Source organism: Oreochromis niloticus, linkage group LG18, assembly GCF_001858045.2.
Source record: "Oreochromis niloticus isolate F11D_XX linkage group LG18, O_niloticus_UMD_NMBU, whole genome shotgun sequence".
Taxonomy (NCBI): domain Eukaryota; kingdom Metazoa; phylum Chordata; class Actinopteri; order Cichliformes; family Cichlidae; genus Oreochromis; species Oreochromis niloticus.
Window position 1 is genome coordinate 27,662,617 of NC_031982.2, and position 23,671 is coordinate 27,686,287.

General features: G+C 38.0%; 1 protein-coding gene across 2 annotated transcripts in view; it reads right to left on the minus strand.

Moving 5' to 3' along the window:
• Positions 1–23,671, minus strand: part of LOC100701557 (contactin-associated protein-like 4) — a 115,265-nt gene that overhangs the window by 34,600 nt on the left and 56,994 nt on the right. For both annotated transcript variants that reach the window (XM_005476774.4, XM_005476773.4), the window contains exons 4-10: positions 20,831–20,978; positions 19,046–19,252; positions 13,777–13,952; positions 13,493–13,639; positions 10,563–10,830; positions 9,079–9,228; positions 8,615–8,786 (exon numbers count right to left, since the gene is read on the minus strand). In XM_005476774.4, coding sequence (XP_005476831.1) covers positions 8,615–8,786; positions 9,079–9,228; positions 10,563–10,830; positions 13,493–13,639; positions 13,777–13,952; positions 19,046–19,252; positions 20,831–20,978 — 1,268 coding nt within the window. The remainder of the gene's footprint in view (positions 1–8,614; positions 8,787–9,078; positions 9,229–10,562; positions 10,831–13,492; positions 13,640–13,776; positions 13,953–19,045; positions 19,253–20,830; positions 20,979–23,671) is intronic.

Genomic DNA, 23,671 nt, shown 5'->3' on the forward strand with positions numbered 1-23,671 from the left:
GAACGTCTTTATTTTTGCTGTCACAAAATGAAAACAAAAACTCAAAAATCAAGAAATGTATACATTGTTATATATACATACATACAGTGACAGCACATTTGAAAACATCCATTTGTTTGTTTGGCAGCTTGAACACTAGGAACCAATTTTAACTGCTAAAAACCTTTCAAATGGGACAAAAGCAGTTGATGGAAAACATGCCTTTCATCTGTTATTGTCAAGAGCATCAAACTTTGTTTTGTTTGAAACAGGTGCTGAAGCATCTTTTATGTTTTAGCCGAGTCACTTATCGTACAATGAGCGAGCAGACTCGAGCTATTTATGAACACTTTGACGGGAAAACCGACTGCCAGGATCAACTCTTTGACCTTTTGGAATTACTTAATGGTGCAGATGATACTAGATAATTATGATTGGCCAAAATGCTTTCAAACTCTCAGTATACTCAGTATACTCTCAAAGCACTTGAAATTATTTTCACAATGACTCTGTTATATAAAGCGCTTTTGTTAAATGGACAGAAAGCATTTCAAATGTTTACTCAAGCATGTCACTCACTTCATGGCCAAATGTGTGTAGGAGGGTCAGGAAAAAAATGCAGAAAATATTACACTTCGAATATTTGCAGGAGGTTCTATTTTCCATTTAGGCAACTTATTGTGGGAGGCTGATGAAGTGGGGGCAAAAAATAATCCGGTGTACAACATCTTTTGTAACATTGCGAAACAATTCAGCTGAAAGCTCATTTAGTAAAAGACAAAATATCATTTCTTTGCTTTTCACATACTTTCCTTCTGAGAGAAAACATGCACAACTGATTTCAGTATTTCTTTCCATAGGTTACAACTGGTTTTATATGGACTGACAGTTATATAGAGCTTTTCTAGTAACATATAACATTCAAAGCACTTTACCCTTCAAGCCATATTCACCAATTAACACACCCTTGTATGCATCAGTGCAATCTGGGGTTCAGTGTTTTGACTGAGGATAGTATGCATGCAGGATGGATGAGCCAGGAGTCAACTCTCTGACCTTCCAATTAGAAGAAAACAAGCTTTATCTCTTGAGCCATAACTGCCAAAAATCCTTTAATTCAATCTGCATTCTTAATTTTGCAAAAATAAGTCAAGGCTGGGAAAACATTTCCTCCCAAAAAATCGAAAATCAGATACTTTTCTTTCAGACAGATTTTTGTGATTTGGTTACTAAACATCTGTTGACAAGACTATAGTAAGTCCAGCGATGCAGATGCTGTACTGCTTTACTGTGGTAAAGAGGTAATCATTAAGGCACAGCTGGTCTATACACATTCCTTCCCTTACCTACAGTATGGCCACAACTTTGGGTAGAACAAATAAGCTTACAGCGTCGTGAGTGCTGCCCACAGAAATGACTTTGGACAGAGGGTGATCGTACAAGTGTGTGCATAAATACATGCACACACTTGCTATTTTTTCTTTTACACAAATAACAAAAGAAACCCAAATATAAATATAATATTGTAACTACATAAAATCTCAATTGTCCCAAGGGATACAACTCCACCATCTTGAACTGCAGCTGTTAATGTGCATATGTGAGCTCAGCCCCATCTGAGGCAGCTTCTGGTTGGAGGGGCCCTCCAGGTTGCAGCAGATCTACAGAGCAGAGCAAGCATTACTGTCGCCTGCTGCAGTTCAAGACAATGGATTTAAGATTTGAAATAGCTGAAAAAAATGAAGAACTGCCACAGCAGCAACCTCACCTATAGTTCCTGATTTCCTAGTGTTTTGCATATTTGTCACACTTACATATTTCAGATCATCAAAGAAATTTTAATTTTAGACAACGATAACCCAAGTAAATAAAAAATGCTTTTTTTAAATGAATATTTCATTGATTAAAGGAGAAAAGCCTACCTGGTACTGTGTGAAAAAGTAATTGCCCCTCTTGTGAAATAATTAATTAAATGTAAATAATCACATTTTTTGGAAAGCTTCACTTAACACACTCAGGCCTGATTACTGGCAGACCTGTTGAATCAAGAAATCACTTGAATAAAACCGGTCTGACAAAGTGAAGAAGGCTAAAAGAGCTCAAAAAGCAACACATCATGCCACAATCTAAAGGAACTGTTGGGAAACAAAGTCACTACATCTATCAGTCTGGAAAGGGTTACAAAGGTTTTGGGACTCCAGTGAACCAGGGTGAGAGCCATTATCCACAATTTAATTTTGGTAGGCCAATCACTCCTGGGAAGGTTTATCACTGTTCCAAGAGTACATTGACAAATCATCAAGGAGGTCACAAAAGACTCTAGAACAACATTCAAGAACCACAGGCTTTGCATGTCTCAGTAGAGGTCAGAGTTCATGATTCAGCAATAAGAAAGAGACTGGGCAAAATTGGCATCGTCAGGAGATTTCAGGGAGAAAACCCCTGCTGACCAAAAAGGCTCGTGGAGACTTGTGGCTACTGACTGATGATACAAAAGTCAAACTTTTAGGAACGTGTGTTTCCCATTATATCAGGCGTAAAAGGAGAAAAGGAACATCGTACAGGAATATAACAGTAAAATATGGTGGTGGCAGTGTGATGGTCCGGGGCTGCTTTGCTGCTTTGCCTCAGGACCAGGAAGACTTGCTTATGCTTACTTTTAAAAAAAAGTAAGCATAAAAACAACAAAATGAAAATGAAAAAATTAGGTGTTCAGCCTTTAAAAGGAAGATAAATAACCAGGCCTGGTCAGGTCTTTACTGTTTTTGCTGATCTGTGCAATTATAATAACTGCGCAAATCATTTCACTCGGAAAGAAAGATATTCTTTCAGTTGTGTTAGTTTTTTCTTATTTTCCAATAAACGCTGAGCTCCACTCTCACTGGAATAATAAGTAAAGACATCAAGTGCACAACGTTGGGTAGAACAAATAAGCTCACAGGGGTCAGGGGTCCATGTACACAACAATATAGATAGAATGAGAGAAATGTTGGAACAAGGGGATGATTTTTCATATAAGTAAAGACATCTAGATGCAGATTGCTGCATACTGCCATTTTGTCTTGGAAAGTTTTGTTAATGAAGTTTATTTTTGAAGATGTGGGATTAAACATGATGATCATGAAGGTGGTGACAGAGATGAAGAATTAGATGAAATGGAAAGAGTACAGGAAGAAAGAAAGCACAATTTAACTTCTACCCTTCCCAACTGAAATATCACAAGCATCATTTGACATCTTCAAAGAACAGAAAAAGAATGCAGACACAAAACATCCACTACTCCCCAGGTGCACACACAGGCACATGCCTGCCCTGCACATATATTATGACATAACAGCCTCTGGCAAACACCTACTACTGGAGAAATGCACTGTCACAGACAGATAATCGCAGATAGATGACCAACAAAGTTGTCTACAGACTGCAAACAACCTCATCTAAAACACTTCCATCCTCTGCATTCATACTTAGCCCTAAGGCATTCAGGGATTGTCTTTACTCAGTAAATCAGGATCTAGGAGCCCACTACCTGACAGAGCCTCGTGAGCCACATGACCACTTTAACATACCAAAACCAAACTCCACAGAGATTCCCATCTTTTCTCAGATTGTGTTTTTATTGGCATTTTTCACTCAATCCAAGTATTTCCAATTATAACAAGAAAAAGGAGAATTTACTGAAAAGCCTTTGACTATTGTGGCCTCAGAATCTCATCTCTGCTTTTTGTGGATGATGGCTTCATCAGGTGGTGACCTCTAGTATGCACTGAAGCAGTTCACAGCTGAGTGTGAAGCAGCAGGTATAAGAAGTATCTCCGAGTATCTCCGGGTCTGAGGCCATGGTTCTCAGCCAGAAAAGGGTGGAGTGCCCACTCTGGGACAGGGATGAGTTGCCCTCATAGAAGAAAGATAATGGGAGCAAGATATTTACAGACAGATTGGTGCTGCATCTCCAGTGATGCCAATGCTGTGCTGGTCTGTTGTGGTGAACAGAAAGCTGAGCATAAAAGCAAAGCTGTCATTTTACCAGTCCATCTATATCCTTACCCTCACCTCACCTGGTCATGACGTCTGTGTAGTGACTGAAAAAAATAAGACTGTGGAAACTAGAAATCAACTTTCTCCAAAGGCCTCTCCCTTAGAGATTGGGTGAGAAGTTCAGTCACACATGAGGGACCTGGAGTAAAGCCACTACTCCTCCACATTCAAACGGAGCCAGCTGAGCTGATTCTGGCATCTGGCTAGAATGCCTCCTGGACACCTCCTGGGTGAGGTGCTCCAGGCATGTCCCACTGGGAGGAGGCCCCAGGGTTTACCCAGGACACATGGCAGAGATTATGTCTTCTGGCTGGCCTGAGAACGCTTTGGTGTTCTCCAGGATGAGCTGGAGAGGCTTCTCTGTTCAGGCTGCTGCCCCCAGGACCATGTAAGAAAACGATTAATGTATACACAGCAAATCACTCTAATATACAATATTTTCCACAATATTAAAAATAATTAGAGGAGAAGTTTACAGTATAATGATCATTTCATTGCAGTGGTTTCACTATAACTATCATCACTATGATAATGAAATGCACAAGTGCCCTGAAGAAGCACACCATATTTCTTTTCTTATGTGTTAAGCTGAAATCAGCTGGCAGCTCTGGTTTAAAAAAGGTCTTCAGTTGATGTTGAGCTCTTTATGGGCTTTCGTTCCTTTGTACTATTAATAAAGTCCTTCCTCACACCTTCCTCAAATAGTATTATTAGCCACAGCAAACAGCTTTGCTGCTGGCAGAGCTGTTTGCTTTTGACACCAAAACACACACACATACAATAGCACATACAGTATACAGTAATAACCTGCTCTGAAGTATGACCACCACATTAAAGCCGTGTTGCCGAGTCCATTTTCCACCTGACTTTGCAGTACGCTATATCCCACGAGGCCAAAATTCAATCAGCAGGATTACAGTGGGGGAACATATGGTTGATTATTTTTTCCTGTCTTTATTGGAAAACAGATTTTGTTTATAGTTTTGTTCCAGTGAGCAGTCAGATCTGTGGAAGAACTGTATTCTACTGAACAATGATAATAATAATAACAATAATACAGGAACAGCACAACATTTAATTAAAATCACCCAAGCAGACGCTCCTTATCTGGCAAGGGTGTGTGGTTTGTACAATATTTGTGGGTATGCTTTACATTCAGTTCACTGTATTTGCAGGAGGAGTGTTTGTGCTACTGTGTGTGTGAGCGTGTGTGTGTTTGTTCCTGTTCCCTAGAGGCTTTTATAATTGTTGTAATTGTCTCATTAATTGTACTGCTATTTGGTGTGCCAACAAAACAATAAATGAATGGTTCTGCCTTCCCTCCTTCCCTCCCTCATCTGTGTCTCTCCTCCTCCGAGGCCCCAACTCTGAATCTAAACTGTCACTGATGACATAAAGCACATGCTTGCACGTAATTGTATCATCTTTCCATCAATTATTGAAAATGTGTATCATGAGCTGCAAAATAGCTCTCGGTTCAGTTCTTTTCAGTTTAACTCAAAGTTGCATTAGCCTTGTAATAGGTAATAAATATTCTGATTCTGGTAGTTCATCTCAGCACTGCAGAATTTATGGCATCTTTTAGCTCATTATTCTTCCTTAATGTTAGTTCATTCTCAGTGTTCTCATCAGCATTGTTTTAATTACAAGCAGCTGATTTGAACCTGTTTTAAACTGAATGGAAATTATCTGTTTTTATTGCTCCCATTCATATTGAACTCAAAGGAAAATTTCAACATATCTTAGGAAATCAAAGGATATCTTATTGTGGTGTACCCACAATATCCTATATAGCATGTGAAACTGGTTGACTTGTAATGTTAACATGCAAATTATTTGCTAATTTCAATTTTGGGGCCATTTGCTTGGAGTCACTGTCAGTGGGAGAAGCTTTCACATCTTCCATTATCCCTGAGATGATGCAAATGACATGTAGTTCATGTAACTCTACATTTTTACCCGCACTGCATTAATTGCATCGCTCAAGCAAGGATCAAAAGAACGAAAAGTGGGAAGAAAGCCAGAAACAGAAAAACAACCTATTCTGGACAGAAGAACAATAATGCATTCCATAACCAGTGGCGTTAACAGCATGCTAATTTCAAATTTCAAAATTCAGTTATAGGTACACTACTGGATTTTAATCTCTAAACAGTTTTATATGTAATATAGTTCACTAAAAAAAAACACCTTTAGGAGTGACCTTGATTAAAAAAGAACATTTTCACATGAGGAGTTTCTGTAAAGTAGATATTATCGCTGGGGTGTTGTAATTGAGTGGTTAGATGGATCTAATAATACTGGATGTGCTATCAACAAGCTGTTGGTTATATATTGAACTTGATTGGTCCACTGCCTAAATTAGTTTAAAGCTCAAGAAAAACGATATTGGCAAGGAAAAAAAATGTCACAGCACCTATTTTACATCACTGGTTTCCACCCATCATTTACTCTTAATAACTGTGTGAGAGTGAGTGCTGCTTGGGATTGTTTGTATGACTCCTGAATGGATAAATGTCTCCATCTCTAAAATGCTTCTAAGCAATAACAAAACGCAATAAAAGTATTAAAAATATATCTAAAAACAGTCTTCCACACCATTGTGTTTCTTATTTGACACAACATGACTGGAAGCTTATTATATTTATTGACAACAGCTGCAACCCCGCTAAATGCCCTCACATTCTTAGTATGCTGTATGAGGTAAATGCCCTTAAATTGTTTGCCTTTTATGTATTGCATTACTTGCACTAAACTATTATAACTGTTTGCTTTTTCAGCAGATAACACCTGTTGTCACTAGGACGGCCAAGTGGTTTAGGTATTGCACTGTTATGAGCACTTCTTCTTGTGGCTCTCGGTCTCATGCCTGGTACAGTACAGGCCATAAACTAAAGTTCCACTTGATAAATGGTCCTGTCACGTTACTGTAATAGAGAGTTTTGCTTGACAAAGCATGTATGAAGTTCAGTGGGGGCTTTTTTCGATTAAATTATAAAGAGATGAAACAAGTGCTCTTATAGCCTCTGGCAAAATGGCAAAATTACAGAATCACCACATGTGGAAGATGTTCATTAAGATTTTTTACTATGTAGCAAATAAACTAATCACAGAGCTGATCAGCTATGTATATATGCTGTCATGTATATATATATATATATATGCATGTAGGAAACCTCAGTTTACACATTTGACCACATTTGATGTGTTTTTATACCCATTGTGAGAAAAATGGAATTTGCAGATGGTGTGAAACAAATGTTTCTTATCTAATTCAGGGTCACTGGAGTCTGTCCCAACTGTCATGGAGATAGCCCCAATACCCAGAGAGAACATGTAGACTTTAGGGACCTGGCCATACAGTGGATTCAAACCCAGGACCTTACTGTGAGACAACAGTGCTATCCATTCTACCACCATGCTGCTTTTTACCAATTGCAAACATGAACAGGTCTACAGGAAGTAGACTGAACACATAATCTGGGCTAAAAGCAGTGCGAAAGCAAAACAGCACTGTCTATGTTAACAACAAACAAAAGACACTATAGACTGTAAATGCAGTCTCTAAACAGTCTGGTTTGACTTTCTTGACTTAATTGAAATTAAAGTGTTGTTACGACAGGCGGATGTAATGATTAGTACTTACATAGTTTATGCTAGTAATTGTGCATATTTTAATTCAATAATGGAAAACAGACTCAGAACAAAAAGTGGTTAGAGTAAAAACAAGTGGGAATGACTGAAAGAATGAACGAGCTTTATTCATATATTAATCCTTATATAATGTCAGTTCTGATAAGACAAGCGTGGTACCCTCATCAAGCTTGGGATTTAAAATGAGAGACCTGAGTGATTAAGGTGCAATAGCCTCGTGGGTTCGAACCCTACTTCTGTGTTTACTCATTATGAAATGTACTGTGAGGTGCATAGTGCTCATTGGTTTAAATGCTATACTGATATAGATGCTTTTTGGGGGCAGATATAAATCAAATCAACATGCAATCAATTAGGCCTTGTTTATATAGCACTTCTCAGACAAATCAGATGCTATTGAAAGAGCTATTCAAGTGATTAGGACGCCCTCCTACAACAGTCCTGTTTCTGATTCATGTTTTAGATTACATCAGGCTTATAACTGTCCACTTTTCTTCTTAGTGAAGTGAACATATCATGCATTAACAAAACACACACAATTCTTTGTGCAGTCTGTCTTGGCATTTATTTAATCTCAGTGTTGCTCAGTTGCTCCTAAATTCCAACCAAACACTGGCCCAGTCCCATCTCCACCTAAAGCCTAATCACTAAGGCCTAATCACTTAATCCTCACAGACTTAACTGACTCAAGAGGCAATTGACATACGACCTCAAGGGTTCAAATCACACCTCTGGTATAAGTACAAACTCTAATGCAGCTATACTTATATGGTATAGAAAACATAATGCGTTCCTAAGATTTAAATAGGCCAGTGGTACCCATGTTATAGTAATACAGATGATCATTTTTCACATCTCTAATGAATAACAGAAAAGCACTGCGTCATATTTAAGTGAAAACACTAATGTGGCTTAACAAACAGCAGAGTTTTTGGAAACTGACCTGTCAATGATTCCACACATGTCAATCTGCAGGTTGCTGTAGTTCCCCAGTTGCTTTTCCTGCACCTTAATCAGGTCCATGTTTTGATTGTCCACAGTAAATAAACGCATGCAGCCCTGGAAGACATTAAACGGGTTTCTGCACTTCTGACTGCCATCGTCAACAGGACAACCTGAACAGAAGAGAATCACAGCAGATGGCAAGAGTTAAGAAAATAAAAGCGTACTAAAACAACAAATACAACAGATTTGTAGAGATAAACTGAGATGTGTATTGTATGTGAAAACCCCCCTAAAACATTGATGTATAGTGATGCAGATTATGACTGTAACTGACTAACTAATGCACTTTGGACAGAGAATTCTATATATTTTTTGGTTTATTACAAAGTTTTTACATTTTATGCTCACTGATGCTTGAGTTGGTATAATTGCATGGAATGACACAGCTGAACTGCGTCTTACCACCGAAGAAGAGGTGACTTTCTATAGTGACAGGAAACGATAGGCTGGCTTGAGAGCTGTCTCTTTCCTCTTTATCCACTGTGATGGTTAGACGTCCTCGTCTGGAATTCAGCTCCACTGAATGCCACTGACCGTCATTCAGAGCAACACCTGGAAAGCAAACATCCATTAACACACACCGCTGAAAATAAAATCTTTCCCGTGTGTCATGGTTGCACATCGAGTCATTAAAACCTGCGACAGATGTTGGGAACACTTTCTTTCCCACGTGAAAGCCAAGCATGGGTAGCAATGACCAAATTAGATATCCTACCATACACTGTCTACTACACACATACACCTAATTTACATATATACCACTTTTCTTCTTGGAAGCAGCTTGTAAATCATTTCTTTTTATAAAACAGAATGTTATAAACTGAATGTTTTCTTGAAGATACCAGCTCATCACTTCACATGTGCCAGAAAGCACAGAGGGGAAGGGCCGTATCTAACACATTGATTGCAGCAAGTGAGCTTCCCACTTCCTACATCCTCTGAGTGATCGACCTGTATCAAGTACAGACGGCACTGTGCCAGCCCTGTGGATCTGTATGTTATTAGGAGTTAAGGGAATAAATCAATATCTCATTATCTCCACTGTTTTCCTTACTTGCACTTCTTTGCTCAATAAGACATCCTAATCATCCTACAATACCATTTGCTGTTTGTAACATTGCTGAGTGACCAGAGGTTTAAAAATTAGGACAATGCAAAGCATAAATAGTATATCTAAACATTTTAGATATAAAGTGTTAAAAATATTTGTCAGAAAAAGATTGGCTTATATTTCTACATGAACTGAGATGATCTTTTTTCTCCATGTGCCATTAGTAGGTCAGGCTGTTGAAGGATACTTTTGTCTGTCTTAATTGCTTTTCCAAAACCTAAATTAAAACAGCAAACATTTACCATATGTATATCAACACTGACGTCTGATCAATGCGACTCACCTTCTGTTCACATTGTTTCCTTTTTCCCTGTAACTTGTTTTGTGTGACTAGTAATGAACAAGATAAATACAACTAAGTAGTGTCTGGAGACATTCTGCTACACTTGTGTCCTTGTGTTGATCACACTGCACATTTGTCACTGTAACCCTAGAAACTACATACCACCCATACATCGCCCACTGATCACAATTACCTACCTATATTATAGGATATGACAAAAATAAATAAATAAATCAGTGTGAAAAACAATGGTTTATTGTGCTAGAACTGGGTAGGGCTTATTATTCTACAAGGTATCTGGTCATTTCATATCTTTTTACTGATATGACGTTTAACTCTACATACTTGAAATTAGATGGACAGAAGTCATAGCTCACTGCTCTTCAAATAAGTGTGGAAAAATAATGATTCGACATTCATGTGAGCGGTTCCAGTAACTTAACTGTTGATCTGTAGATCTGAAGGTGCATGGGATTTGGCTTTAAGACTGACCTGCACTAAGTTCCAGCAGTGGCCTGCCGCTTTTATGGATCTGTAGTCGGAGTCTGGCCTCACTCAGGTACAACCAGGCCACGCCTCCTTGTTGAGGGAGTTCAAAAGTAACTAGAAGTCCCGCCTTATTCCACGTCCTGAACTGAAAGCCTATAGATACGCCCCCCGATGAAGACACTGTAGTCCCCGGTAACTGAAGGAAGCTCTCGGGCCCGGTGAACGTCACCGCAACAGAAACTGGCTCAGCACAGGAAAAGGTGACATTGCCCTGAGAGGGAAACATGCAGAGTAGAGAGAAAGAGGAGGTGTGACAGAAAAAAAAAGATACTATAGAGATAAAACAACATAAAACATGAATATTAATCAGCTACAGAGGGCGTGCTGATCTGACCTCATGTCTCCGTGATCTCATCAGCAAGTCTCCTTAAAGAGGACATCGGTATTACCATAATGATAACAGCAGAGCTTAGGATAAGATTAGAAAAGCAAACTCTAAAATGCCAAAGTCACCTAGTGTGGAGGTAAAAGAGATAAAAAATGGAAATAAAATGAAGAGCGCATACAGCATGGCCAGTACTGCAATATCTGACATCTCTGTTACAGTCCATTGTTTTGAGTAGTGGTAATGACGCGGGGTTCACTGCTAAAGCTGTGCCAGTAATTTATTATAGTCCCGACTCTCTGCTGGGAATTTCAGTCTGCTATCTTTACAATGCTCTGGAAACACAGATGACATCTAAAAGCCCTTTGTGGTGCAGTTAAAGTGATGTACAATTATTCATGTTGGAGTGGGCTTTGCTGCTGCACAACACAAAGTAAAGTTACTTTAAAAACCCTCAAAAGCCTTCAGCATCGGCACACCATTCTTCCTCCACTTAGACTCTTATTTTCTTATTATTATTGTCCCCTCAAAGAGCTGTAAGAAGACTCATTTAGTGCCTGTAGCAGATTAGACCACAGCTTTGCAGTTAGTACCTTAGGAGCCGCAGCACCACTCAAATCTTCAGCCATGCGTGTAAATCTTTGAACCTGTTTACCAAGAATTCATGTTTCCTTCTGCTGTTTGGCCCTATACTGTAATGAGAGAGCACATATTACTTCATCATAAGAGCTTCACAGCTCCCAGATGAGCGTGATCCACTCATTGCAAATGCAAAAACATCTAAAGGCCATAATTCCCACAATGACGAGGCATAAGTGAGTCTAACCACACACCACTGCTTTGTCTTGGCTTCATTAACCAGCTCAGTAGGTCATTAAGAGCAGCACAAGCATACAGTTCAACCAGCAGAGCTTACAAAGCTTGAAATTTTAAGAATAACCTATATTTACAGTTATGGGAAAAAAGTAACCCCTTTTTAATTCTACAGATTTACATATTAGGACATAATTTTAAAAATCTGCTAATCTACTAATCCTTTGTAAGATGCAACACAACCTCAGATGAACCGTGCACTGCATATTGCAACATGTCAGTATTCATTAAACAAAAATTCAAAATGCAGAAATATGCCTTTAAAAGTTCCATAACCATAAATAGCAGCCAGGTCCTAATCAAATTAATTAATTAATTAATCATCATCAAAGGGGACCAAAGGGGAGATGTGTGGCCATAATGCACATTTTGCAAAGACACAACACAGCATATCAGCACAAACACCTCATACCACCTGTTAAGCATGGTGGTGATGATTTGGGCTTGTTGGATCATAAAGTCAACCATGAACTCCGCTTTCTGGTCATGCACCAAGAAAATGAACCTGAGAACATAATGGCCTCAACTTGACTAAAATGCTGTGGTACGACCTTAAGAAAGCTGCGTATAAACCTGTGTTTAATGTTTAGTAAAGTCACAGGGCTTACCTGTCCTGGGAGTCAAAGACTTTCATCATTTTAACAGCAGAAATGAATCTGCTGGACACACTTTTTTGAGGTGTAGTTTGAAAATAAACAGTAAAATGGTATTTGGATGGTCATAATGACAACATAGCAGACACATCACATAACTGACACTTTTCATCTTAGTTTCAATGAAATGTGATTATATCAAGATATTAAAAAGATATTAAAAATGTTGTATTTATTTAATCATTTCAGCAGGTTTAAATTATTCATAGTTTAAAGAAAGACAAAATTAGGTCAAGGATAGGTTTTTTTCAGGTGTGCTCTGATTCTTACTTGGCTGGCAGAAGCAACACTAGTGGGCTGAACTTACGTGAAAGCCACAGCTGCTGGGAAGGGAGCTGTGATGCAGGGTCCATAATGCTATGCGTAGTTCACCTATTAAAGACTCGGACTAACCTCAGCTGGTTATGGTGCACACTGATGCAAATGCTCTTAACAGTAAGTCTTCAGTTTGAAGCCCTGTTGGTTGGTAGAAGTGTTGGATGTAATATCCTTACTTTTATCTTTTATATTTGTCCCTACAGTTGAATAAAGCCATTAAAATGGTCCAAAAAACAGAAACCTGGTGTTCTCCGCATGATGTATAAAAAAAACACTGCAGTGACTTAAAGGACCATTTAACATACATGCAAATTTTGCAGGCCCCAGTCTGCAGTGTGCCTGTGTAAAATCAGTGAAAAACCACAGACTGAAATGTTTTTTGCGGGACAACATTTTTTAAATTTCCTTTTCTTTCATTAAGGTTTTTCTGCAGGTGAGCACCTTTTTTGATTTACTACACTATGCACACTCTACCATGGGCTCTTCAAATTTTTTTATTGTAAAAACCTATTCCTTGTTTTTATGGGGAAAAGCAAACAAGCATGTGTTTTCTGTTTTTTTCCCCCTTTCTAAAATTCCCTTTCTTAAAAACACAATACAGTTTTCACTGTACCATCTACTGTAATGAAGGAGGAAAAGCCCCCAAAATCATTAAAAAAGTCAGGTTGTGTTTAAATTGTGTTACACAGGTTAAAATTACTTACTGAAATAGTAACTTGTTGTTTTTTGTTTTTAGCTAGTTCTATCAGGTTGTGGCCATTATACAGCAGATTTTCCAGGCAACCATTGAAGTTCTTCTTGGAGGTTACTGGTTTCTGAGAGACTTCACTCTGAACTGCCCCCAAACTCAGCTGTATGAAAACAATGATACACAAATAAACTGATTATTTTAAAAGAAGGAAACATAATATCTGCAACTCATCTTCTGCGCTTTTGTTTGCACAAAAGGTAGAAGCTAAATTTAACCCTTTCTGTATTTGAAAAAAACCTGTTCAATGGTCCAGTGGCTGAAGTCTGCAGGGATTTGAACCCTCTCTGTGTGTTTGTCCACAGTGAGGTTGAGGTGAGAGCCACGCCGCTCCACTGCTACATGATGCCAGTGCTGATCATCCAACAGGCTGCCAAGGGAAACAAGGCGCTGGGGTTCAGTGGATGAAGTCCTGCCTGTAAAAGGGGGGCAAGGAAAACAAAACAGCACTTAGCAGGACAAGGATGATTTCTGATTTGACCCTTTTACTCAGGATCCCACTGAGAGGTTCATACAAAGGTCTGTATGAACCTCTTTTCTCAATGACAACTAATGAATATATCTGCATACTAGCGTCTAAAGCCAAACTCATAATAATGCCTAATCTGAAAAACTACAGTGGAAACATGGTGAGAAATAAATTAATCATAGAGGAGCACCACCAGGTCTTAATTAGTGGATAGATTTTTGCATCCCCCAAAGAACTGCGAGAGAAACTTTCTGCTGAGAGGAGAAATGTTAGAAAGAGCTGAACACGGTCAGTCATTAAAAATGTATAAGAAACCGTTTAGAGACAGACAATTCCAACTTCAGAGAGAGAAACACAAAGTTTGGAGAATGATGGACAAACGTGTCTTTGAGACAACAGAAAAAAAGAAGACAAGCTCCGATGTTTTGTCTGTCCTGTTAATGCAACTATTGGAATGAGTCTTTTTATTACAGTCTGGACAAATAGAAAGAGACAGCTCAATCAATATAAGAGGAAGGATGGCACGGCTTAAAGACAAATAGGTTCTCTTTATAGGCATTGATTAATGCAGCCCTTATTATGTTGTGAGCAGCAGGAAAGAGAGGAAGAGGACCTTATGATAGAGTGTGACAGATGATTTGATTGAAGCTCGAATAACAAGAAAAAACTGGCATCAATATGAAAGATGAAAGGGTGCACAAAGAGAAAATAAAGGAATATTAATAAATACAGTCTTGCTCTCTTTTCCATTATTTGTTCCATTTTCTTCCCGTTTTGCTGTGACTCCCACCCCACCCTTATCTCCTCTCCCTTTTTTAGCAGTACAGAGCTCATAAGGGGGAACAAAATAAGATATATATATTTTTTAAAGCAGCAAAAAGAATGCACAAGTAGATGATGACTACCAGTGCGTTGAATTTTTGAACAAAGTTAGAAAAATCATGCTGCAAAGTTCTATGTTATTCTTAAATGTTATTCTTTGTTAATGAGTCCTTGAGCTCCATTTTTATTTAAATTGTGATGCAGGGGTCATCAGAAATCAATAGGTTACTTCTTGATGGGAGCAAGAATGCACACAGCAAATATTAACAAGGACCAGGTCACCAGATCTAAAAAATTTAAAGGGTAGGGTGATGGAGGCAAAGAACAAAGGTCATTGAGTCTTAAAAAAAGAGTAAACTTCACTATACGCATTATGTTTTATTGTGTGACATACCAACATGAAGCCCAGAAAATCAGGCTGTGGTGATGAATAAGAGCAAGGAAAATCTTTGGATAAATAACTGAAAAAAATGACAATGACTATGGCATATTTTATTAATGACAAAGAGGGTCAGACAGGATGTGTTTACCTGTTTTTCACAGCATTTGCTGAACACTTGCTGCAGACTAAGTCTATATGATGTGTTGTTGACTGTACCTTATTATGCAGGAAGATGTTTTTCTTCAGGAGCAGCTGTCAATGTATTCGACTCAAAACATATTTTGCAAACTTTGGAATACCAAATAGTTATCAGCCTGGTAAGGTATTAGGAAACTCTCACAGGGTTTAAAAGTGAGTGGAGAGGACTTGGCCAGTCATTACAGGGTGCAAATGGTCCATACATATTCTAACGTCATCAGCTGGCAGTATTTTGGAGTTTCTGCGAATCGGTCCTTCTGTGTTAAAGGGGTAAACAAGGATCCAAACATGTTAAAAAGATGTCTTACGGCTCACATCATGTACTGGAGCTTAAAAAAAAAGAACAATCACCATGTTTGTTTTCCTAAACTGACAAAAGTAAGAGACAAAGACTGAACTAAGTTGAGTCAAAGCCACACCTTTATATGCTATTTACAGGTTTATAGTAGATAAATATAAAGCATTATAAAGCAGTAATAATAAATCATGAACAGCAGTCACAAATGTTAAAATAATCTTCCAAATGACTCCTAGACTGAATTTATAATTAGAGGCTGATAATATCTCGGTATATGGGTGTGCTATTTATAAATGAAAATTAAAACTGTGAAGAAGAGACAAGGGAAACACCCTTCAACCTTGTTATGAGTGTTGCAGTTGCATAGTTGGTCTGCCAGAGAGTACTTTTAATTTGGCAAACATGTTTGGACTGTCACAAACACAACAACAAGCTGATCTGAGTCAAGTGGGACAGAATCTGGGGAAATCTGTTTCTTTAGTATTTTTTTAAGTAAATATGGCCTAATATCTAGAATAATAGTAGCATTTTGATGAAATGTTCTGTATGCAAGGTTAAAAACAGACTTTTTCATTGATTCATTTTTATATCATGAAATATGCAGAAAAAAATAGTATGGGGTGAAGGATCTATTGCTTTATTACGTATTCAGGCTGTGTATCATGTTTTTAAAAAATAACTAAGTAATAAAGTAACCAATTACTTTTGAAAATAAGTAATCAGTAAAGTAACAGGATTACTTTCTTGGAGAAGTAATCAGTAATTATTAACTAATTACTATTTCCAGTAACTTGACCAACACTGGTTATGACACAAATTTCCCTTCTGTTTTCCAGAACAGAGTTGATGTTTCCTGTGTCGGCTGTTACTTAGTTTTGCCTCATAAAGTAAAACTGCCTCTGCTCCAGGAGGGGGTCAGACCTGGATGTGTTAGTCATAGTATACTAAAGCAGACCGTGTGTGAGCTCAGGGCCAATGCACACAGCAGATGAACCAAATTACACAATATGTAACCCAAAAAGCATATGGAGGGCTAAACTGGGCAAGGACGAGGAAGAAAAACAGAAAAATGATGGGAGAGACAGAAATAATGAGACAGAAAGATGAAGGGCACTCAACCAAAAAAAACAAAAACATTATATATTGTATACACAGTATTGTTGTGAGGGAAAAAACAGAATATATGAGACGCAAAGATAACAGTTTTTAGAGGCAGATAGCCTCTTGTGATGTCGGAAATGTAAGGAGGAGATCTGGGGAGATAAACAGTAATCAAAATAGGAAACAGAAAATATTTAGAAACTGGCAGAAGCAGAAAAAAGAAAGAATAAAGACAAGAAACCCTGCTTAGTGTTTCTAGAACACTTTACTGTCATTTTAGCTTTGATTTTCATTCAGCTCTCGTCTCTCTTTATGATAAAAGTATTTTTTTTCCTTTTTGAAAAGGACAGTTGCTGATATAGCTTCTGAAGGTACAGTCAAGCTGCTGTTTGAGCATGTTTAACATGGCGTGAAAAATCTTATTTTCACCATGAACGCCCACATACATCTGCGATTACTGACAATTAATGGTTGATTACAGTCTATGAAGTCCCACTTAGGTGTTCGATACATTTTGGAGTTTGTGATTAGAGATGAGAGATCTTTGTGCTGCCTCTAAATTCCAGCGTACAGACTTGAACCTGAACTCCCATAACAATTTACAGCGCTCCTTACTGGGAGAAACTCCCACTCATGACGCAGTGGAACCCGTTTCACCTGAATCCACAGCTCTTCTCAGAATACAGCCATAACACCTATGAGAGTGTAGTCACCTCATAGTCCAATATCACAGCCAAGCATGCTGATAACACAGTGGTAGTGGGCCTGATCTCAAATAATGATGAGTCTGCCTAATGGGATGAGATCAACCACCTGCCTTTCTGGCGTAAGAAAAACAATCTTGAGCTGAAATACCAGGAAACAGGAGAAACGCTTCCATCCACTCAGCATAAATGGAGCCCAGGTGGAGGGGCTGGATAACGTTATACCTTGGTGTTCTCCCAGGACCTGCCACGGTCCTGCCACATTAACACTCTGGTGAGGAAAGCCCATCACACCTCTACTTTACCACCTTAGATGATTAAAGGACTCCAAACACCCACCAGGGCAGCACGGTGGTGCAGTGGTTAAAACTCTTGCCTCACAGCAAGTTTGAATCCACCTGGCTGGGGTCTCTCTGTGTTTGTGTGGTTTCTCTCTGAGTACTCTTGTTTTTTTTATCTCATAGTCCAAAGACATGCACTTAGTAGGGTTAGGTTAATTGATGATTCTAAATTGCCCATAGGTGAGAGTGAGAATGGTTGTCCTATCACTGTGGATTACACTTGTGTATGCAAGAAATTTGAGTACAAGGTTTTGAAATTAATGTTAGCTTTTAATTTAATTGGCTGCAACTTTATTTCTTTTGTCTGTTAAAAAAAGCACTGACATATTTAAGGATAAGCTCATGGACACAGAGGTGTATTTAGCTGCTAATGGAAAAGGGAAAGATGTTCAGAGCTTCGTGAAATGGAGCAAGAGACAGAAGACTGATAGATGGATAACGTACTTCAGCAACCAGATGGGCTTCCCGATGAGAGATGTGCCATATGGTGATGATTCAGCATGGCAGCCAGACAAACTCTGGTTTAACCCCATTTACACACACATACACACACACACACACACACACGCACACACCTGCCGTGCATCAACTCTCGCAGAGTCCAGCCCTAACACATGCTACGCTGAACGGGAGCCATCCATCATGGCTGTAACTAGACAGAGATGCAAAAGCAGAATTTGGAGCCAAGATTTAAACCAATCAGGTGCCAGCATACATGCCATCGATCTGATCCACCGAAAGCCAATCTTAGTAATTTTAGAGGTTTTTATATTATCCTTGACCTTTAAACAGATGTTCTGCACTAACACAAACAAGTGACTTAAAAATACAAAAATACTTTCTTATCTTATTTGATCATTTTTTAGAGAAAACAAGGACAATAAGCTCTCAGATTGGAACATTTTTAAAATTTAAAGAAATTTAAAAGTGAGACATAACAATATAAGCCAGTAAACTTTTCATATAATTAAAGGTATTCTTGGTTTTGATACTTCCAATTCAGTTATATTTATGTAGATCTGGTTAACAACTCATCTCAACGTGCTTCTTATTTTAAAGACTTTACAGTATTATTTTCTATCAACTTTTCAGCTGATGAATATAGTATTCATACTGAAATCTCAGCCATACCCAAGTATATTATTAACAGATGTAAATAGTTTTTGATATCAGTTAATAGATCCGTGTGTTTACCTTGTCTCAGCAGCAGCAGTAGCTTTCCTCTCTCTAACTCCAGACCGAGGCTGAGTCCTTCCTGTCCCTCTGCCTGCAGCAGTGTCCCAGAATTCCTCAGGGCTTTAAACTTCAGAGTGACAACATCTCTGGATGTCCGCTTAAGCCCAGAAGTCAACCAGTACAACAGACCGCTGCTGCCACCATCAAAGCTAACCACATCAGAGGCTGAAAATGAAAGAAAACATCAGTAGAGAACTCAGGACTTTATGTTCAGGAGTCATTATGTTACGCTGTGCTGTAAAGGAAGGGAGCAATCAAATCGCGACATAATCTCAACTATAATCATGCACCTGACTTGACTAGCTCAAACTGTGATTGTTCTTTCACTGTTAAGGGATATAGCCCTCGCATTTTACTAGCCAATAAGAAATGATGTGTTTTAAATGTATGCATTACACACAATCTTACGAGGGTAACACAAAAATGCAAGTGTATCTCTGCTTGCTGACATGTAAAAAAGGCTGAATGCAACTACTTTGTAACAAGATAACTTACAAGAAAATTTGCCACCTTGTATTTTTTCAAAAACAGATGTATAAAACAGCCTTTTCCCCAAAAGGTTTGTATACTCTTCTCATTTAACTGTCAACATGACTAAAGTAGTTAAGCTGTGAAAGCAGAAGTGACATGTGGTAATTTTTATTTTCAATGCAAACAGCGGATAGATGCTGAGATACTTGATGTTTATTCAGAGGGGAAAAAATTACATAAAAATCTGTGTTTTGAAAAGTGAAGCTGCAAAAGTTACACGCATGGCTGAAAACTAAGTTTAGTGATGTTGGCTTGCTTTCACTTTAATTAATTCAGTTAATCTGTGAAATCTGCAAAACGAAAAAGTAAAGCCAACTAAATTGTTATCACAGTATGTTTTCTGGCTTACGTGAGGAAAGCGTGAAACGGATGGTTGTCGAGGTTGATTACAGAGGTGAAAATTAAAAACGTGAGCGAAGGAAACAATAGCTGGCAGGCTTTAGGCGTCATTGTGTATTAAAAAACACACACACACACAACAAAATGTTACAGTATCAAGAAGGGTGATAATTGATGTGCTAACATCTTGGTTGTAAAAACAATAAAAACCAAAAACACGACGCGACATAATGAAGTGTGAAACTTGGGAAACTTGGGAAAGTTGAAGTATTCAGAGGATGCAGAACAACACATACTTAAAGTAATGGTGAAAAAAACTTTCTCGAAGCCAAATATATATTTTCTTCTGTAAACACAGAATTTTTTTTATTCAAGATACATTATTAAAAATGCCACAATATTTCTTTTTAATTAGAGGCTAGAAAAAACTTTGCATTTCATTTCTTTTGAAATCCTTCTCTTCAGCCTTTTCAGTCATTCCACTAATTTATCTTTGTTACTTTTACTTAAGTTTCTTTTAATAACTGTGATAAATTTATAGCCCTTGGATAGATTTTTACACACAGTGAATGAATAGCTTAGAATATATCAATAATCTAATAATGCTAAGTGGCTCTGCTAGTGTTTTATAAATGATCCCTATTCTTACAATTCTAATTACATCAGTTTTATATTTCTGTTTTGTACACTTTCTCTTTTCACTTTGGACCTGTGTAGTTTTGTTACGTCGTCTTAGAAAGATTCAATTCTTCAATACTATTAAGAAAGAAAGTATTAAAAAGAATGAATAAAGTTATTTGATCTGAATATGATTTGATCTCTGTACAAATCTATAAAGATTTTCGTTTGTCTAGTAAAGAAGATGAGACTCACTGTAAGGACATCCATAGGTCTCCAGCCGGAGTCCAATCCGACCGTTTGGATTCCAGTCCAGAGGAATGAGACGGATAAAGCGGGCGATCGCCGGCTGCTGCAGCTTGTAGTGGACCACACTGTCTGCGTTACTGTTACCTGGAAAAGACTAAAATCACAGACAAAAGATCGTGTGCTGCACTATCCTTACATGAAAAAGCTGTAATTTACTTTTCAGCATATAGATTGATTGGTCTCTGTGGTTTCTGCTTACATCCCCTTCAGTTTTGCTCATCCCTTTTGTTCATTTTCACGGCAGATTTTTGTAGCATTAACTATTAACTTTCTGCACATATATATATACATATATATATTTATACATATACATATAACTCAACTCCTAACTCTGAGTTACGTCTTTTATTGCATAGTTTTGGCTTTGCTTTTCCGTGCTCTAATGAAAGTTAGTTTTTGGAATTCTAGACTGCTTCTTTGCTGCTTGGTTGGCCACAGGGACTCTCTTCTCTCTTCCTGTGTATCAGTCTGCTGTGTAAACACTCTTACAGTGGTTTGGATTTTGAATTTATTTGTGCGATTGGGAGTCAGCTCCCACTTTTACTTTGTTATATAGACCACTAGGTGACTACTTTTACTGTTTTAAATCTGTTATGCAACATTTGTAGTGCATCTCTGGGTATATCTGCATCCATCATCACCAAAGAGCATTAGCATATAATAATACAGGTGTGCAAATACAGTGAATATCAATCATTTTAACAAGACTAAGTCTACAGTCTCCTCTGCTGACACAATTATGACCATGAGCAAAAGGCTAACATCAGCATGCTAACATGCTTACAGTGACAAATGACATAATATCCATCATAATGACAAAACTTCTAGGTGCAACAGATGCATTGAACAAACTAAGATTCACACTAAGTATTTCTTTAAGATATGTTTTTGGCCTTAAGTTTTAATAGGTATAGTTAGAAATCAAGACACAAATCAGCCACACAGTATGAATCCTAACCTCCAGTCCACCTGACAGCTCAGGCAAGATAAAATTTGGTGGAATTCAGGGCGAATTTAAATCCAGGGTCTCTTCCCTGTAACATGTCTCCCGTTAACTTCAGAGCATTTCACAGAGTATAAAGGTTATAAAGCTGGGCTGTATGTAACTAAAAGACACACCCCATTAAGCATCGGGTATCTGATTTAAGTACAAAAATGCATAGTGTCGAAGAGATCCTTACAACTGCAGTGAAAATATAAGCTGTAAAAACTGTAGCTGTTTTGTGTTTTTTGGTACCAAGACCCAAAGACTATTTCTGGAACTTACATCTGAGTCTGAGACCTTGCATCTTCTTTGTGCAATGATGACACTTGTCTCATCAAAATTTCCATGATAGTTCATCACTTCCATAACCACAACTGTCTGTACAAAATTTCATTTCAATCACTCAAATGATGATTGGATTTTTCACACAAAACTGAGGAAATGAACAAATAGAAAAAAAGTTAATGGTATTTTGCTCTGATGTTGCTTTGGATTAACAATAAACAGCCTGCCTTTAAAAATGTGAACAGAAAATTGTTTCCTTCTTACTCCGGGCTGGGTGACAAATGGCTTGCTTTGGTTTATTTTATTTTAATTATTTATTTATTTTTACAGCCACTCCATCTGGCAATCTATCATAATTACATGCATCCTGTGAAGCTGACACGCAGGTTAACTGGCTCTCGCACTGCTAAAAAAAAGCTTATACACATAATTAACTCATTAACTTAGGAGAGTTGGATCTGCCTATATGGTGAAAAGAAGAATGATGTGTAACTTTAATAATGTATATAACTGTGTGTTTGTGCCTGGATACTGCTCATGTTTTTAAAATAAAAGCTTTGCCTGTTGTTTCCGCTAAAAGGAACAAATTGGCTGCAGTGCTGCACACACAAACACACACAGTGATACATATTATAGTATATTAAAATTAGCAGCATATGTGAACTGACAGTACTGTACAGTGGACCATAGGAGCTGTGTATGCTTGGGTTATGAGGAAGCCTTATTTTTAGACCAAGCAGCTGAACACAGTTTTTCATCTCAGCTGATGAACCAGAAGAGCATTCAGCCCAGCAAAGCCCAGACTTTGTGGATAGAGCAGCATCTCATTTACTTTGACAGTCAGAGAAGAGAAAGCCCTGGAAGAGTCCTTGAACACAAACACTCAGTTTTCTGTCTTGCATTGTTGACTTCACTTGACATGGACATGGATCTTAGGCAACTGTAAATATCTGTTAGGTGTACAATTATATGTTATTATTATTATTATTAATTATTATTTTTATTATTATTAATTTATATGAATGGGCATCCTATCATTTACTCAAGACAGCTGAAAACTCTTAATTCATATAATTTTATTTATACAAAAGAGCCAAGACAAGCAGGTAAAATACAGACGACTGTGACAAGTCGTCTGTATTTTACCTGTTGGGATGCGAGCGGGTTGGAATGAATCTATAAATGTGTTTTACCTGTGAAATGAAAATAATAAGCCTAACAAAGCTTTATGTACGTTAAATCTGTTCACTTTCAGATCCTGAATCAGTTTGGAAAACACTATGTGATGGCCACAACACGAAGCCATTTTATTGTTGAATTATCAGTAATACTTTGCTATGTTTGTGTTAGAATGGACAGCTGGATCCTGTGCTCTAAGCATCTCTTACTGCCGCAAGCGGGTTTACATTGGAGTCACCCAGAACGTTTCAAACAGACGAGGAAGGGTACCTTTTGCGTCACTATGAGACGCCTAGGGGTGTGGCAATGATACGCGTTGGGAATGATAATGGGCTGTT